This window comes from Mus caroli, chromosome 3, assembly GCF_900094665.2.
Source record: "Mus caroli chromosome 3, CAROLI_EIJ_v1.1, whole genome shotgun sequence".
NCBI classification, from domain to species: Eukaryota; Metazoa; Chordata; class Mammalia; order Rodentia; family Muridae; genus Mus; species Mus caroli.
This window is the reverse complement of record NC_034572.1, coordinates 149,902,849-149,922,028: the sequence shown is the minus strand read 5'-3', so window position 1 is coordinate 149,922,028 and position 19,180 is coordinate 149,902,849. Positions and strand designations below refer to the sequence as shown.

General features: G+C 39.7%; 1 protein-coding gene across 2 annotated transcripts in view; it reads right to left on the bottom strand.

Annotated features, from left to right (window-relative positions):
* Negr1 (neuronal growth regulator 1) overlaps window positions 1–19,180 on the bottom strand; it is a 758,422-nt gene that overhangs the window by 278,308 nt on the left and 460,934 nt on the right. For both annotated transcript variants that reach the window (XM_021157845.1, XM_021157844.2), the window contains exon 3: window positions 17,173–17,298. In XM_021157845.1, the coding sequence (XP_021013504.1) occupies window positions 17,173–17,298 (126 nt within the window). The remainder of the gene's footprint in view (window positions 1–17,172; window positions 17,299–19,180) is intronic.

The window sequence follows — 19,180 nt, the reverse complement described above, 5'->3', positions numbered from 1 at the left end:
TTCTGTGTAAGAATCATTAAGCATCCGGTTACCTCAATTGTACCTTGAAAATATGTCACCCGTCTTCCTTATTGTACTCTGCATAAAAAGTCTAATGCTCGAGTGGAAAAATTACATTCAGATTCTACACACGAACTCTCCTGTGTGTGTCTGCTTGTCACTCGCCATCCACGTTTTGCCCACCCGCGTCGGGGGACCCGTTCCACGCAGACACAGGGACCCAGAGGGTCTGCGGCAAATATCTTTACTTATTTTTATAAATATGGTTTCTTTGTGAGTAAAGTAGAAAACCACACATACTTGTGTACCAACCTGTGGTATAAGTCATTGGTAATTACCTTTGCTGTCTGCTCTTTTCCCTCGGCATAGGGCTCTGGCATGCCACGTATTTAGTCATGAGCCCTGTGTCTTAATCTCTGTGCTCCACACCCTGCCTGCATGTGTGTGAGCATGCACTCACTTCGTGCGTGCGCACACACACACACACTCACATATACACACATGCACAAATATACACACATACACATGAATACACACAGACACACATATATACACATATACACACATTTACACATGCACATCCATGTACACACACATGCACACACACACATGAACACACACACACTGCCCTCCAACAAGACCTCTGCTAGGCTTTCCTACTTCCTTGTCTCAGGCTGGCCCCTATTTCTGAAGTAGCTGTCCTGGGTAGAAATTCCTAGTTTTTGCTTTGTGTTAATGGTGTCTCCAACCTCACCTCTGTTCAGTGTTTGGTATAGACCACTGTTGTGCTGTCTATGTGCCCTATAGTATCTCAGTGCTTTTTTCTCAGAGTCCAGAACACTCTACAGTGCAATGCACAAAGATGCACAGACATCCATCTGCTCATGCTTAGCATCTACCAGTGATTCATACAACACACTCACCAAAATTTTCTGACTGCTGAGTGTCCTTTGTGAATTGACTCTCAAATATTTCAAATATTACACAAGACTTCATCTTTCCAGATAAAATGAACAATAGCCATTGTATCACTCTGTGCTCCATGGACCAGCTGAATTCATATTGAGCTACTGAATGTTCTAGGAAATGAAATGCTAGTTAGTTATGTATTTTACAAAAAGTTTATGCATTCTACACCTCAGATTTCTTAAATGTTTATGCCTCTGAGTATATGTGTACAAAACATAAATATAAATCCAAGTTTCTATATTTAAGAAAGTGCAATGAAAAGCAATGTTATATTTATAGTGTGAATTATATCATGACTGGAGTCACAGAATTAATGAACTTTGGGATATAGGTTACCTTTGAAATTGTTTTATTTCTTTGTTTTACGTGTGAGAATATATTTGGTATAGATCTATCTACTTTTGTTTCATTCTTGTTTTTGTGTTCATCTTTCATCAGGGTAGGAGAAGCAGTGCATCCTGCATCCTGCATCCTGCATCCTGCATCCTGCATCCTGCATCCTGCATCTTGGGCAGTAAGCATTACCCACCTAAGTGCAGAGCTCAGGTTCAGTTTTGTTTGTCTTCAGTCAGAGGCAGACTCTACTCTGGGGTCAGTAGTGAGCAGTCCCAAACCTGCCATGTTTAATTTGCCATTTCAGAGTTATCCATACAGTTTACTTATTTATCCTCCAGAGCATGGAAACTGTGTTCCTTATGGGCTAGGCTGCAGTATAATTTGAACACATCAAGGAGAGTATCAGACTTACAGAGCTGTGAGTGATGAACACTTAACACAGCGAGCTCCTTCGAAGGTTGAGAGCAGCTTTGCGGAGGACATCACTGAAGATCAATACTATTAAATCACACATTTTCCCATTGTTTGACTTCTCAAATCCCAGGCAGAGACCCTATTGATTTTATTTGACAGTTTTTTCCCCCACTGTTTGTTTCTTGTGCTTTCTCTAGCCAGTGGGTGTTGATCAAAGAGTGACTTTTATCTTACTTTGCAGAAACTGTTCAGCCCAGAACTGCTTTGGTGGCTGTCACTCAGTGGAGGCGACAGGCCTCCTGGGCAAATGTGCTAGCTCTCAGCTCCTTCTCCAAGAAAAAAAAAATCCTGCCTCACTCATAAGTGGCTACATAAATTGGTTGAGAACAGCTCTGTTCCTAGACAGAGGTCCAGAGACACATTTTATGTATCAATAGAAAAATAAAATCATGGATGTATCCCTTCAGAATTATAAAATAAAACGTATCCATGACATAGGGATGGAGAAAACTTGAGGGATATTAAATACTATTATGATAACAGGAGAATATGAAGTCTCAGTGTCAGTGAACTCGAGAGTCATGTGGTCATTATCATTCAGTTTGCCAGTTAAGCTGAACTTGGCAATATAAAATAATCTTGACTTATTTAATGGATTTGTTGTACAATACCCAGGGAAGCAGATCTTTGCTGGCATTTACAAAATATTGTGGCAATTCTAGCCATCCAAATGCTTGCCTTGTCAGATGCAGCAAGAGTTAAAGTAATTCATAAAACCTAGAAGGAAACACCCTGAAAGCAGGGGTGTGGTCTTTTTTGTTATCTGCAAGGCAGGTCAGCAAACTATTTTTACAAATACAGAACAGACAATATCTTCAGTTATGCAGGTCTCTGCTTCCCTGTGTACTACACAACCTACTGCTGAAGCCAGAATCATACAGAGACCAGCGACTGGCAGCTTCAGCCAGTGAAACTATTAATAAGGCAGGCAGGGAAAGGAATTTGCTTCACAGACAACATTATCTTTGATTTACAAAGAGATATGCAATTTCAGTTTTACTAGCTAGCTAGATCAACAAGATGAAGGCAATCACCTGACGTCCACAGCCACTCCTGTTTTGCTTCAAATTATCTAAATGCATGCCCATCTCCCTTGGCCTGGCTGCACCCTTTGTTCTGAAATGTCATAAGCAAATGGAGAAATTTGTTTAATAAAGTTCTTTGTTTGGCAATATGAAGGATTCATCTCTCTCTATATAAAAAACTTCCAGATCTATAAATCAAATGCCATCAATCTCATCACTGATGCACCCTTTGAGATGCCCATGCACCGGAATTCAACAAGACAGCCATCCAAGTACCAGGATTCAACAAGACAGCCATCTAGACAGGACACATGCAGCCTTTGCTGCCATTCTGATGTGAACATCAATTCATGCTATGAAGTCCAAAAGAAGATATACTCAGGTTTGGATAAAGTTACCACCCCATTAAAACCCAACACTACCCATCTGTATTTTTGTATAGACAGTGACTCACATTCTATACGTTCCTCAACTGTGGCTAACAGTTTGAGCTTGGGATCCACCAGAATTGAATATGCATTCTGACTTACAAAGACAGCTGCTGCTCTTAGGAAAATTATATGCCAAAAGCCTCAGGTTCTTTAGCCCAGAAACAAATAATATAATCTATTTTACAGGTATATTTGAAGTTCAAGAAATGAATACAAATTGCCTGGGGAAGTACTTACCAAAAGTTTGGTAAAGTGGACTACTCTTGATTCTACACTTCCTGGTGGAAGTCAGAGGAGATCAGGAAATGAATTATAAAAGTCAAATAATGTGCGTTCTGGTGTTACTTCTCAGTCACTGACCGTGAAGGAAGTAGTCTGAAAACTAGGAATCTTAAACCCAAGCAGAAATGAAGCTGGGCCCTCAAACTGGCAGTGGTGGGTTTCTGTGGTTAAGTCTCAGGAAAGTGGCAGTGGTGAGTGCAGTGGTGGGCGCAGTGGAGGGCACAGTGGTGGGCACAGTGGTGGGCACAGTGGTGGGCACAGTGGTGAGTGTTTGTGGTTAAATCTCTGCAAGTACTGCAAGTATTTGCTCAGGTCTGCATGCTAGGTATGAAAGGACGAGGGTAGTCTTTTTTTGTTTTTGCTTTTGTTTTGTTTTTGTTTTTTGTTTTTTTCCCGAGGGTTGTTAGACCAGGCTGGCCTCGAACTCAGAAATCTGCCTGCCTCTGCCTCCCCAGTGCTGGGATTAAAGGTGTGTGCCACCATGACCGGCTGAGGGTAGCCTTTATCACAGTGAAAGAGTCTTGCCCTCCCCTTCGGCCACATCTCCAGGACTCTTTAACCTCTAGACTAGCCTCTGCTCTGGGACACTAACACCTGCCTCTCTTTAGGAACCTTATTTCCCCCTTTGTTTCTAGAATTTGTCAGAGCTATAACTTCAGTATCACCTTTTTGTGGTGCATTTCAGATCTGTGACTGCTTGGGTGTATAAATAAAATAAATATGTTCCAATAATGAGTGTGAAAACCCATCTTCAAGAAAGCTGACGTTGAAGGACAATCTGAATTGCATCATAATCCTGCTTTATGTTTAGTCTAGACACCGTGATTAAAGATGATTATGTCAGGGCCTTAACAAGCTCAACATGTGTCCTTCAATTTTGTGGGTTTGTAGAAATCACACTCTATTCAACCCCTCACATCTGATTACCTCCATCTGTAAGAAGGAATCGCAGAGAACACAATTTATAAATTGAAGCCCAGTGAGGGTTGAGATAGGATTCTGTTACTAAACTATGCATGTCAGAGTTTCATGTCACCTTTACAGTTACAGTTGTCACATCTCTATAGACCTGACATAGTTCATGGAAGAAAACTTCCAGACTTTCAACATGACTTTAAAGGTGGAATGGAGGATGTGAGGATGGCTGGAGACATTTCCCCTGGGTCTCTAACTATGGCGGTCAGCTTTCTTCCTTTTTTTCTTTTTTTTTTCTTCTTTTTTTTTTAATTAGGTAATTTCCTCAATTACATTTCCAATGCTATCCAAAAAGTCCCCAATACACTCCCCCCCAGTCCCCCACCCACCCACCCCCACCCCTCTTCCTTTTTTTCAAGTTAGCATTTTGGAATGTTCAGAAGAAGTGATGGCTGCATCAAGGGGTGTATATGAAAGTAAAATGTCTTGTCTTCGGAAGACTGCACCTCCCATCACAGATGGGTGGAGAGTCATCTGAGCAGGACACTGGCAGGTGAGACCCAGTGATACCCCAGGGACATGAGTTGGGAGCAAAGCATTCACTTTGTTGAGAACAGAGCAGGGGCCTGGAAATATGCTTCTCTGAACAAGAAATCTTAGTGAGGATCTGGTTCAGTTCCCACAACTCATAGTGTGGCTTTAAAATCTTCAGTTACTCCAGTTCCAGGGGACCCGAGGCCCTAATAAACTCAGTGGCACAATAAGCAAGACGTGGGTAGACAGTTTTCTGTTGTCTGTAATCAGTGCCTTATCTAGTGTGAACACATGTTCACACCTTCCCGGAAAGACTCATAAAGCAACAAGCTTAGAACACTCAAATATTTTTCCTGCTTCAAATAATTACAAATGTGACTGTCACCCAACACCATACATAGAATGTTTCATACCGCAGCTACCCACCCCAAATTATGAAGCTCAGTTAAAATATGATCCCTCAGAGTTGCCCTGTTTAGGGTCTTTAGTCAAGTTGTAGGCATCTCTTTTATATTGTCTGCATATAAAACATTGTAAATTCTTTGAAAACATAAGGTGGTTTTTATTCTTAGCATCGTGCTCCTACCCCCTGTTGTGTGAGGCACGTGTCCAGTAAGAGGCTACTGGGGAAAGTATATGTTGCTTAAGTGTTTATAATTCCTGTATGCTGATTTGATTCTTTAAACTTGAGCTGTCTTTGTCACAAAACCTGAAATGGAAATCATTACACTATATTTGTATTAGGCTGAAATTAACTCTCTCTGCTTTTTAATATATCAGAGGCATCTGAAAAAAAAATTTTCACAAGCAACAGGAGTTACCGATCATTCCTGACAGTTCAGGATGATCAGGAATTGTCTGGAAGGAGGTGATTGGGTCGTGGCTGGCAGACCACATTAGTCATCCCCAGTCTCTCTTTACTTATGTCTGATTATTTTGCCATTTACTCTAAAAATTTTCAGATTGTTCAGCCTATCATATTTTAATACAGTAATCTGCTGGGCAACTGCTGAATATAGGTTTATGTGTTAAATAGGTAAAATTGCTTGTACATCTCTAAATCAAAACAGTGCCCCAAATATGTATCAGGCCTTCATTTAGTTATAAGAAGAGGTCTGAAAAAATATTTTACTTTTCAGCTGAGTGATTAAAATCCATAATTATCCCTTAACATGCCAGGAAGGAAAAACAGAAAAGGATTCTATGAGATGCTTCCTCGCAGAGGCTGTGGCCGGATGGATTTTCCTTCCCCAGTATTTTCTTTTTTTTTTTTTTTTTGCCTTGGGATTGAATTGAATTTTCTTCTTAGGCCAATCCTCCCAGACAACTTCTCATCTGAGAGCTCTGGCGATGCATTGCAGTAATACATCATCCAGATGACAATGCTATGGTGCTGTCTGGGAAGGATCCATCTTCAAAGCTTCAATCCAGTCCAGAGATAAGCCCTGACACCAGACAGCACTCAAGCTTGCTGCAGGAAGAAATGCTTAAAGATGAGAGCAAGGGTAGAAACTCTAGAAAAGAGAATCTTTTTGAAAGATCCTATGGTCCTGTGCATCACCAAGACCAGTTTTCAAGACTTTAATGTGACTTGTTACTGATTGGTAAATTTATGAAGGAGTCTGCTCTACAAACTCCTGAGGCTTGTGATGAAACACAGCTTCAGTTACACACACACACACACACACACACACACACGGCTACCCCTTACCATCCCCATTCAACTCACACACGTACCCACACAATAACCTAAACCATCTCCATCTGCCCTATTCTCTATACTCACCCTTACACTCATCTCTACATACCTAACCCACACTTACATATTTTTACACATACATCCATATATCTACACACACATACACATCAGGTATAAGAAATCTAGAATTTTAAGTCATCATATCTCAAGCAGGATTTACATTTAAAAAGTTCTGTGCAGTCAGTGCTGTGCTTCAACTTCCTTGGCTGGCCTGGTCAAATTAGTCTCTTCCCTACTTCACAGAACATTTCATCTTGTTGGGAGATGTTTCACTAATTTTGATCCTTTTGAGAAAAAAAATCACTTTGTAACAATTGCAAAGAAGGTGGGGAAAGCTGTTTTTATGGCAGATAATGCTCTCTGTAATATCCCTGGATGTTTTAACAAGCTGAAATTCTGCTGCATACTGAACTAGTGTCCTATAGTTTACAGATGGTGATGCACAGATTTGTGCTATGCCCTTGCATCGACTTCTGCTTGTGGTGTCTGTACCATTTTGTCCATACTGGCTGTGTCTAGGATGCTCTGGGATTAATTTATAGACTTTCCCCCACTCTTCTACAATACAGAATATAGATGGTAAAATATTGTCAATAAAAATTAAAACAAAACCAAAGCCCAAACAAACCAACCTCAGTGCCACTCTTCCAGCCCATCATTTCTGGTCTTTCTTTCTCATTGTTTGCAGGCTGTTGGACTCTGAATGATTAATTTAAACTTTGATTTCAGGAAATGACTCTGGGCCTTGTCCAGTAAATATTCCAATTTCTACTTAGAAAGACAAAAATCCTGGCTACTACCTCACTAGCTTCTAAATGAAACTGCCACTTCGCACTGATCTACTTTATCACAGAAGAGCACAAGAGATCATTGTCTTTATTGCTCTTCAAGCAGCTCTAAGGGAAAATGAAATATAAGAGAAGTGTTAACAATAAAAGTTAATATCAGAGATTCTTAGGTGTCTCTATTTTATCAATGTTGCAGTGGTAAAAAGATACCAACAAGGAGCAACTTAGAGAATGAGGGGATTAATTGCAGCTTACAATTCCAGGTTGCAATCCATCATGGTGGGAAAATCAAGGCTGAGACTTCAGACAGCTGGTCATATCCCATCTTCAGTCGATAGCAGAGTGAAATAAATGCATGCAAGGTTGCTTGCTTGTGTTCGGCTTTATTTTTTTGACCTCTCCAGTTTTATACCTTTCAGGACTCCCTCCCTAGGGAATGGTGTTGCCCACAGTAGGCTTGATCTTCCTACACCAAGTAACACAACCACCCATCGGCCAACCCAATATAGACACTCATTTATTGAGACTCTGTCACCAAATGAGTCTAGGCTGTATCAGGTTGGCAAAAATAGTAAAATTTAACCAAGTTAATTCTCATTTAGACAAGTACCTACCTATGGCCTGTACACACAGTTACTAATGCATGTAACACAACATTAGACTATTGGTGAGAAGACTAGAAAATACTTAATTCTCTATTGCAAATTTTCCATAATCTTGTTTTTCAACCCAGGACATAAAGGAGAGACATTGCGTCTGATGTCTCTTACTTTTTATTACCCTACCTCTATCAGATGTTCAGAAAATCAAGTTCCACAAGAAGAGAAGAAAAGAAAAAAAAGGAGAGAAAATGAAAGAACAGAAACGAATCTTTGTAAGATGCTCGATTGGTTTGTTCTCTTATTTCATGTTGATAAGCACTTTTCTCTGAGAATGGGGGATTATTTTTATATCAGTTCATTGTATCATCAGGCCTATTGTTTGGTCTTATATATGTGTTAAAATGCTAAAATTTTCCTGCTTTCTATATTCAAATAGCAGATATTAACAGTTCTGAACACAAACAACTACAAATAGCCAGAGTGAGGTAGTAGAGACTTTGCACACAGAGGAAGTTAAAAGTATAAAGAAAGTCTCAGAACAAAGAGGTAATTCTAACTGCATCTATGAATTATTGGTGTGCAATCTTATGGTAAAAGTTTAACTTGGCATCATTATGCAGATTCATTCTTTATATAATTATCCATTATGCAAAGCCATTATGGAAATCCACAGAAGCTGCACATCCAGGGCTACTCCACAATGGAGCTGGAGCCACAGCCTGCAATCTGAAGATCTAGTGTTGTTGAATTATCGTCAGCATAAATTGTTAGCTTTACTGATTTTTTTTTTCCTTTTCAAACATCAAAGAGCAAAGTGCAGCATCAGGATTGCAAACCTGAAATGGTGTTTGGACGACAGGCTGCAGCTTTCCAGAAGCACCGATCTCCATAAAGAGCAGAACGGCTGTGCATGGTGCATGTGCAGGACTCAAGAAACACTAGTGGGAACTAACACTTCTAGCTTGTAGCTGTGGGGACTGGAAATAATTTCACAATTATTTTAAATGATAGGTTTCCACAGTGTCTCTGTTTTTTTTAAGAGATAACTTTCATTTTCTAAGAGTCTTCCTTTTTTCCTGATGGCTACTAATTAACACTTTCTGGTTTGGGTTTTATATTGTACACATTTGGAAGCTGATGTGGGATAAACTGGAAATGATATTTAGTGTGCAAGTGTCCTCTGGGGTTGGAGTCAACAAACCTTTTCTTTTTTTGTTCTTTTTAAAGATTAAATTAATTTATTTTTTTACTTTTGGGTAGATTTGTATTTCTTTGTGAGGGTGTTGGCTGCAGTATCCACAGAGGCCAGAGGTGCTGGATCACCTGGTACTTGTGATCTGCCTGACTTATTTTTGGGAACAAAACTCAGAACCTTCTCCAGGACAGAACAGTTCCTCATTGCTGAGCCACCCATCTCTCAGCACAACAATCTTTTCTTAAAGTCTCAGGAAGTAAAGTGCTCAGGATTCCCCAGTGTTCTACTCCACCTCAGCAGACACAAAGCAGTCACAGCCATCAGGAAGGGAAGAAGCTATATCTTAACAAGAGGAAGGGATAAGAGATCCACCACCTCACACACACTGGACTTCAATAATGCTTTATCCAGAAACTGCTCTCAAGAGTCCTTCAGCCTCCCAGCTTACAAAACTCACCATAGTTTCACCTGATAGCTTTTTTTCTTCATTTTAAAATTTAACTTGCCCTGTTTTCAAGCCAATATCTACATTGATAGAAAACACTAATGATAACATAGCTGTTCAATTTTTAAAAGTCCTGCATATCACTACAAAGGATTCCCAGACATTTCCCTAAGGTTCTTCTTCAGGTCTCTCTGAACAGTAAATAATGATTGGACTTTGTTCATGAAACACAGTGTTCTTTCCTAACTGAAACTACACTGAGGAATGAAGAGCAACATCAAAATATTCTCAGACAAATAAGAGTAAATGAATTCGTCCCCAACTGACCCTTCAGAAAGAAATGGCTGTAAGCAATCTTCCATTTGGACCTATCAATAAAGAACATTAAACATCGGGAAAGATGAAAAATGTTATCACTAAAATGTTAAGTAAACACAAAATGCTTCCCTTCTCTTGAGCTTCCAAAGTTTAATATGGAGTAAAAGTGAAGGTTTAGCATCGTTTCATGAGAGAGCAGGTTTTCATGGATGTAGAGGAAATATCTGAAGGAAGCATATTTCAAGTATGGCAACCTAAGGGCAATGTGGCATCTACCATTGACTGGCCGGCCACAGTGCATGTGTTTTACATTTATAAACCAGTTTATAGAGGTAGTACCAAAAAGACATACAAGAGACATAGCCATTAGGTACAAATCTAAGAAAGGAAGAGAAAATAAAACAGAGAGGAAAAAAGAGCTAAGAAACTGAAAACAACCAAACTCAAATATAAGCTGTAACAAGGCAATAATTTATCTAAATGTGAGTTGTCTAAATTCACCAATCAAAATTCAATAACTGGCAGAGTGGTCTCAAAGATAACTCATACTGGTTTAACTATTGTGATGGCTACTTTATGTCAACTTGACACACGCTACAGTTAATTGAAAGGAGAGAATCTCAATTGAGAAAATGACAGTTATATGATATTCCCTAAATTAGTGACTAAACAGGGAGGAACCAGCCCATTGTGGAGGGGCTGGTAGTCCTGGATTCTACAGGAAAGCATGGGGAGCAAGCCAGTAAGCACCAGCACCCTATATCTGTGCATTTGGCCCTGCTATGAGAGCCTAGTCTGTATGAGTTCCTATCTTGACTTTTCTTGAATGACGAACAGTGATGTGGAAGCATAAACTAAATAAAAATTTCCTCCCCAAGATGCTTTGGTCATGATATTTCATCACAGCAATAGACACCCAACTAGGTCAACTATATGCTGTCTGCTAGAGACTCATTCAAAATACCATGGACATATTGAAAAATAAAATGAGAGAAAAATAGACACAATTTTCATAGATCTATTTTTATATGAAAGAAATTACAAAAGTGCAAATATTCTGTAATATGCGGTTACAACCAAACCTAGATGTCATGATTCAGCTGAACAGGCTACTGAGCACACTGGTAGCACACTCCTTCCCAGCATCAAGATTACAGCTGCGTGGATTACAATTCTGCACCACTACATACGGTTTTATGTGAGTTTAGGAGATTCCAACCTGCATCCTTATGCTTGTTCATCAAGCATTTCATTCACTGACCCTTCTCCCAGAACTCAAAGTAATTTTTGAGTTTGCAGTCTCATTTGGATGAAGCTATATGAATTATGCCCAAGTGTCACCAATTGGCTTCTCAATTCTACGGAGCTGAAGGGAAGTTCTGTGGGGTCCAAACCACAGACACATTTCAGTAGTACATTAGCTTCCTTCAGTCATGACATCTTTTTGCTGCTCTGAACTATTTCATTGGCATGTGTGAATTAGGTGCAAGCATTACCAATGTTTCCTTGGGTCATGACCTCTCTCTGGTGCTCTGGACTATTTCATCGACTACTGTGAATCAGGTACAAGCATCATCAACAGTTTATATTTGAGGCATGAAGAAACTCATTAGTGTTCAGTGGAAATGCTGGTTCCCAAGACCAGTGTTAGAGAAACCACAGTGCACAATCTTAAGCTCTGTGTGGCATGTGCATGGCAAGATGCCGGAATTACTAGAAAACATACAGAAACCTCCCCCTTGAAAACTCTCCAGGAGTTAAGGACTTAGCCAAAGACTAGAAGTAGTCACGTTCCGCATAAGTCATCATCAAAGTGTCTACAGGGTTAGTAATGGCTTTCTCATATTTTCTTTGACTTCACATAACAGTTTTTCTGGTAATTCTACAAATGATTTACACACACACACACACACACACACACACACACACACACACACACCTAGATCCTCTTTAGGGCTGTTCTATAAAATGAATAAAATGCTTTTCTGGTTTCTTTTTCTTTTTTTTCTTCCCTAATCCCACCCCATCTCTCTCTTTCACCCCTTCTTCTTCTTCTTCTTCTTCTTCTTCTTCTTCTTCTTCTTCTTCTNTTCTTCTTCTTCTTCTTCTTCTTCTTCTTCTTCTTCTTCTTCTCTCTCTCTCTCTCTCTCTCTCTCTCTCTCTCTCTCTCTCTCTCTCTCTCTCCCTCTTTATCCTGTTCTTCCTTTCTTCCTCCTTCAATTCTTCCTTCTCTCTTTCCTCCTTCCTCTTGGTTTGGGTTGCCTCCCCCTCCTTTTTCTCTCTTAATCTCCTTGACTTCCAATCTCACTTAAGTCCTTCCTTTACCCAGGGCTATTTTTATCCATTGTCTTAAAGTAATTTACAATCCCGTGCTGTACTAGAACTTCAGAGAAAGTCATCTGGACAACCTATCCTCTGATTACTTTACCATAGCAGATCAATGGTGCCCCATATGTATCCTGTCAGTTGGAGGTAAGTGGTTGGATCCAGAGTTTGGCCAGGACATATGTGACAACAGCCAAGCTATTTGTGACGCCATGTCACACCGATGTGCTCAGTATTAGGGGACCAAGTCTTATAAAGTCATAGACTGACAGACACACCTCTTAATGGCTAAGTTAAAAACAATTTGAACATCTAAATGATTGAACAGTAATTAATTATACACAAACATGAACATTTTTCAAAAAGTTACTAGTCCAGCAACAAAAATATTTTAAGAAATTGGGTAACATAACTTTCATGCTTACAGCATACTTTAGGGACTAATAGGTATAGGAATGAGGGTTACTGGGGCTACAAATTAGGTATCAGTTCTACCAGGACAGGAGAATATGGATGAAAAGGATTCACAATGATGGCGTCAAGGAAGATTGACAAAAGAGAGCAATGGCCTATTCTGTTATAAACTCTCTCCTTGCTGCGTATTGGAAGTCTAGGGCGAGGGAAGGAAGTAAGAAACCATAGCGTATAGAAATCAATTCACGGTCTGATTAGGAAATTAAAATTAAAGCCTCCAGTGAGGGAGAAGATGAATGTCATGTGCCTCTGAAAGGGACCCTTGAAAAATGGCACAATCATTAATTTCTGGTGGCTGAAGCTATCCCATAGCCAGGAAGAAACAGGATATAATTCTGAAGTACAAACATTCCAATTTTAAAAAAAGGGAACATTGTTGAAATTGTCAGAGCTCAACAAAGCCCAAAGAATCTGTCTCTAAAGTGTAGGGTACTAACATCAACCTGGAGCTAAAAACAGTATGTGGTCCTGACTCCTTCTGTGTTTGAGGAAAACATTTGTTCCAGAATACAGTGCTGTACCAGGGGCAAAATACAGCCTGGGTTCAGCTATAGATGCAAGGTTCAATGTTAAATTTCTTGGTGCTGAATAGCCTTGAAACTCACTATGTAGACCAGACTAGCTTTGATCTCATCGACATCCTCCTGCTTCAGCCTGCCAATTGCTGGAAATATAGGCATGCACTAACACATAAGGCTTGAAATAAAGACCCTTGAGAGTTTGTAAATTATTTATAAACACACAGCGAAATATCAAGATATAAGAAAACCAAGAAATATTCTTAGATTATTTTATGAATAATACACATGCCTTGACTTCATGAGAGTTCAGTATGGGAGGTTTTAGTATGCTATGCTGCAGAAATGATACAGGCTCATGGAAATTATGCATGAATGTGGATCTTTCTCTAAGCTTAAGATATGTGGTGTACATTCGCATGGGACAGGTCCAGGGACACTATTCTGCTGAACTATGATGCCGGCTTCATTAAGTGTACCTGCATGTATGGTGTGCTCTTCCTATGATAGGTAGAACATGATGTAACACCCTCAGAGGTTGTAAATTAGCATTTTGTTAACTTGTCACAAGTTAATTCATGTATTAAAAAGAAATGCTAGTTTAGGACAATTGCCCCCTCAGATTGGTCTGTAGGCATGTGTATGGGGCATTGTCAATAATGGTGACTGCTAATGGAAAGGACCAACCCCCTGTCAGTGGTATACCCCTGAGCAGGTGCTCTTGGCGTATATAAGAGAATAGGCTAAGATGGGGAGCAATCCAGCAAGTAGTGCTCTCCATGTTCTCTGCTTCAGTTCCTGCCTCCAAGTTCCTGACTTGAGTTTATGACCTGATTTCCCTCAGCTTGAATTGTGATCCAAACAAACCCTTTCCTCTCCAAGTTGCTTTTGGTCAAGGCACTTATCACAGTAAACGAAAGAAAATTAGGACATAGGCTAAGCAGCTTTCAGAGAAAGAAACCATGGTTTGAGAGAGTTAAGGAAGTCATTGATCTGCAATCTCTGTGAAGCACACAGCAAATGGGGATAGCATGAAGTAAGAACTTCCTCTCCTTCCAGTGATGCTTGGGATATGACCATGTCAGGGATTTACATGTCTGTAAATTAAGGAAGATCTAGGGTAATCTACCATTTTGTGACTTGCTTGGAGCTACTCAAGTGATCATAGACAAGGCACAAAAAACTAGTCAAGAAAGCAAATACAATTACATGTTAACAGAACCTAGGCACAGCTTCTATTGAGAGCACTAAATCTCTTCAGGTAATGACAACTATTTTCAGATATATATTCTTCTATTATACAGCAAAGGGGAGCATCAGATAACACATGACACTGATGTTTCTCAGGTAAAAAAGGAAACTGGTAAGTGAAATTCACAATTTTGCTTTCAAGTATAAATATATAAGTTAACAGAATTATCAGACATGGTTTATGAAGCAGTATTTGAATGTAGAGCCTTAACACATTATAATTTGAAAATTATGAAAATATTCCCAGAGTCCAGCTATTCATAGATAATTATTAATGTTTATGCTAATTTTACTCATTTTCTTGTTACAGCAGGACGGAAAAATGAATCTGTGCAGCAGTTTAATTTATAAACTCAATCTGTCTTCCTTCAGCTTGTGATGCTATCTGTTATCTTTATTCTAATAACTTCAGTAACTGGCATTCTTGTTATTTAATTAAACTAAAATATATCTCAGCATATAAAAAAAGGCAAATGTGCAGGCAAGCAAGTACAGTGAAATGGGAGTGTTAAGTCTGAAATATTAATCTAAAATTATATGTAGATAGAAATTATGTGCTTCATTCTTACAAAAGTCACAGTGCCATCAGATTTAATCCTTGGAGAGATGATTAAGAATCATTCGTACATTTGAATATCACCTTATAATTCTCAAGGCACATTTGCGTCTATTATCTCATTCAGGTTCTATCACCCTTAGGATGCTTAGCTAGAAAAATAATTCTGGCTACCCTGAGATAGAAGGAGTGAATACAAGACATCTACTGCACAGTGCACAGCATACTGGCATTGTTCCATCTTGCTCTTAGAAAATGCAGAGAGAATGGATGCTGGGGTTCTCGTGATGAAAACAGTGGCAGTGATTTGTTAGTTAGCTAGTTCTAACTGCTTGAGAGTGTATATGATTTGAGCTATCACATACCTGATACACACCCATGACTCTACCAATATAAAAATATAACTAGAGAACACAGTTACCCAATTTTGGAAAGTAGGAAACACTTGAAGATAGCAGAGAGTCACTCAAGGACTGGATGAACCCCAAAATAAGTATTTCAGCATAGCAACCTGTATATCCAATGCCTGATCTCAGTCTGTGTCACTTCTAGTCTGTAGAGAGCCTGCCATGAGTTTGACATTCACGTAACAGTTCTGTGATTTTTGTTAAGGCTCTAGAGAGTGAGGTGTTGGCAGTCAACAATACACTAAACTTTAGAACTGTTCTACAGGAACATAATGCAAACTGCATAAGTGTGTAATGCTGGTATATTGATATTTTTCTCCCATTAATAGCAATACTTAGCATACAGTGTGGGTGAGTCTCATTAGACCCACTGCACAAATGAGGCAACTGGAAGACACTTAAGGAAGAGCGATATTAAATAAAGCATTAGCAGATGAGGAAGATGCTACAAGTGTGCTCTTTCTACACCTACATAGAATGTTCCTTTCTGATTTTATTAACAGCAGTTTTATTGTTCGAACCAGCTTTGTTGGAGTTTTTCTCCCAAAAGTAAATGAAAAACAACTTAAATAAAATTGTATTAATCTGAAAAAGTGGTAGGATCCTGCACAGTGAAATAATGCCTTCACTTTAAAGAAATGCTTAAAGGTACAGAGTGAGAACTTGTATTTCTTTATTTTAATGTATTTTCGGGGGTGGGGCTGTATGCACAGGTGCCCGAGCAGGTACATGCATCCCTGTGCACCCTAAGCCCAGAGCACAAGTGTGTGTGCACCAGTGTGCACCCTGAGTCCAGATCACAGGTGCCTATGCAGGTGCATACACCACAGTGCACACTAACCCCAAAGGTGGACTTTGAGTCCTGCTCAAGCACTGTCTTACTCCCTTGACACAGGGTCTTTCATGAAATCTAAGGTCAGGCCAGGAGTCTGCATGCCCAGAGTTCCTACTGTCAGTCCAGAATCATAAACTTAACATAAGCTTTGGTATTATGAATGCAGACACTGGCCTGTTTGCATGATGATTGTCACTAATTTGCTAAAATGGACTTCAAGTCTTCTGGAAGATGCATACAACATAATAGAAGCCATGAGTACCTAGGAACATACCACAGATCTCAGGTCAGCAGTTATGTGATCAGATACCTTGTCAGGGAAGTTTAATTCTAACACCCAAGTCTTTGAGTCTGCACAGCAGCTTTAAATCACACTTAGCAATATACAATTTGTAAAATTCTATTCTCTCCTGATTACCTCAGCAGTGCATGCTGGCTCTCAACATATGAATGTGGTTGAATAAGTCCCTCACACATTTAAATGAACAGTTTATTACCTTTATTAATAATTCTACCTGAGCCTTTTTTTTTATTGATTTGTGATTGCCCAAAATATTAAAACGAAAATAATCTTGTGTAGGAATCAAGAGACCTTCTTACTGATGGCTTGGGTTGTTCATTCCTTCAGTTTTCTTGAGCCATGCTGTCTTTAGGCATATCCTCATGAAAGAGGAGGAAATTGAAGGGGTTCACTCAGTTTCTTACCCAGCAATGATGTAGGGTAAACACTCACCTGATGGGGAGATATGCCTCCAGGAAATGGCAGGCTCTGGCTTCCCAGTGGCCAAACAAGTAAGGGTGACATTGGTTCCTTCATTGATGGTCATGTCATTTGAGATGTCGTATATTTTCGGCGGGACTGAAAAGACAAAAACATTGTGGTGAGACTCAGTATCTATAAGATTTGTTGAAACATTCTTGAGTATTGCATCTCCATGACATGCTAACAGAGAGGTTTGCTGATAGCCATTCTTCAGTTTTGTGATCTTGTCTCCTGGAGAGCTCTGTAGAAACTCAGACCTCTGATAAGCTTTTGGTCCTTTGGTTAGATTTATATTGATAGTAAGTGCTTCAATGTGAGTATAATATTTAATAATAAAGTTTCAATACCAACTATATTTGTACTGGGAATAAGTAGCATCATGGCCATGATGTTGGCTCTGCTTTGAAGATGGTTAATAGCAGACCCATTGGGCCTGCCTGCTGACTTCTGCACTTCATGGAACAGTGTGGGGATGAAAAGGAGGGTTGATGTGATGTCACAGAGGTCCATGCTGCTTCCATTTCATACTGAGAACAATGGGACTGGGCATGTTTGGAATCCGGGTTCTGGGGAGCAGAGGTGGTTTAGTAAAGACTGTGCTGGTGATAGGAAGAGCTCCCCGAAGCAGCAGATCACACCACTGTTCACCTGCCTGCCATGCAAGATGCACATGGTGGCTTTATAAGGGTGATGGGGAAACACACTGGGAGCTTCCTGATGCATTAGGCTTGGAAAGACAGCGGTGCCTCAGAGACTTCACTGAGATAGAGAGGCAGAAACTGGGTGGGTATTCTATGGACACAATTGGAATAAATGAACCAGTACAGGCTGAGAGGTCAGAAAGGAACCTAGCATCAGTGTTTCTGTTCTAACTGACTGGTATAAAGCACATGTGTGAAACTGGGGTCCAACTTCAGAAGTGTCCTCAAGCATCATCATTCTGGAAGTGATGTCATCGCTCTGGTAATGATATCACCACTTTGAAAATGATGTCATCACTCTGCCAATGACTTCACAACTTAGACAATGATATTTTCAATCTTACCATGGTGTCATCACTTTAATAACGTATGCAGCTAGCATGTGGCAGTCTATGCTTGACTTTTAAAACTTGCAATACTTTGATGACAACAGCCAAATCTAAGTAATAGGGAATTAGTCACTTTGACAGATGAAAAAACTGACCTTTCCTGAAGGGTCATTTGAATTATTCCATTTGGTTTGTGTTATTCAATATTACTTTAAAGTCCAATAGCTAAACACTACAATTTTATAAGTAGTTACCCATTTTTTACATTACCTTTGAATATTATTTATAGAGCCAAAGCTCCAACACAAGAAAATCAAGCTGATTCATTGTAAACATAAGGCATTGGTTCACATGACTGAGTAAGAGAACGTTTGCTGAGTACATACCATGTGAATGCATATAAATGATACCATTTAATTAGCATTTTAAATACATTACCATCAAGTTCTTTACTTAGCTCTTCTTAGGAAAACAAAAACAACAATAGTTCTAAACAGAGTATTCATTTTAGTTTAACTGAAATGGAACTTAACATTCTAGAAGGATAGAGACTTGTTTGTGCTTATCTGATGAACAAGAGAGTTGCTACATAATAAAATTATAACCTTTAAAATATCATGTGGGGGGTCTTGAAGAAGCTTTCTCAACCTCTAAAGAGCTTTCAGCACAAGTAGGACTAGCGTTTGAGCCTCCACACCCATTTGGAATGTCAGGCACAGTGAGGATGCTCCTCTCTAACAGCAGTGCTGAGGAGGAGAGAAGGGGCTCTCCTGGGTTTACTGGCCAATGAAGCAATGCAGCTGAATTGTGAACTGCAGTTTCTCTGAGAGGCTCTGAGTCACATATAAGATGGAGAGGGAAGGAGAAGGGCACATGACATCAACCACTGGCCATCTCACACACACACACACACACACACACACACACACACACACACACACACACACA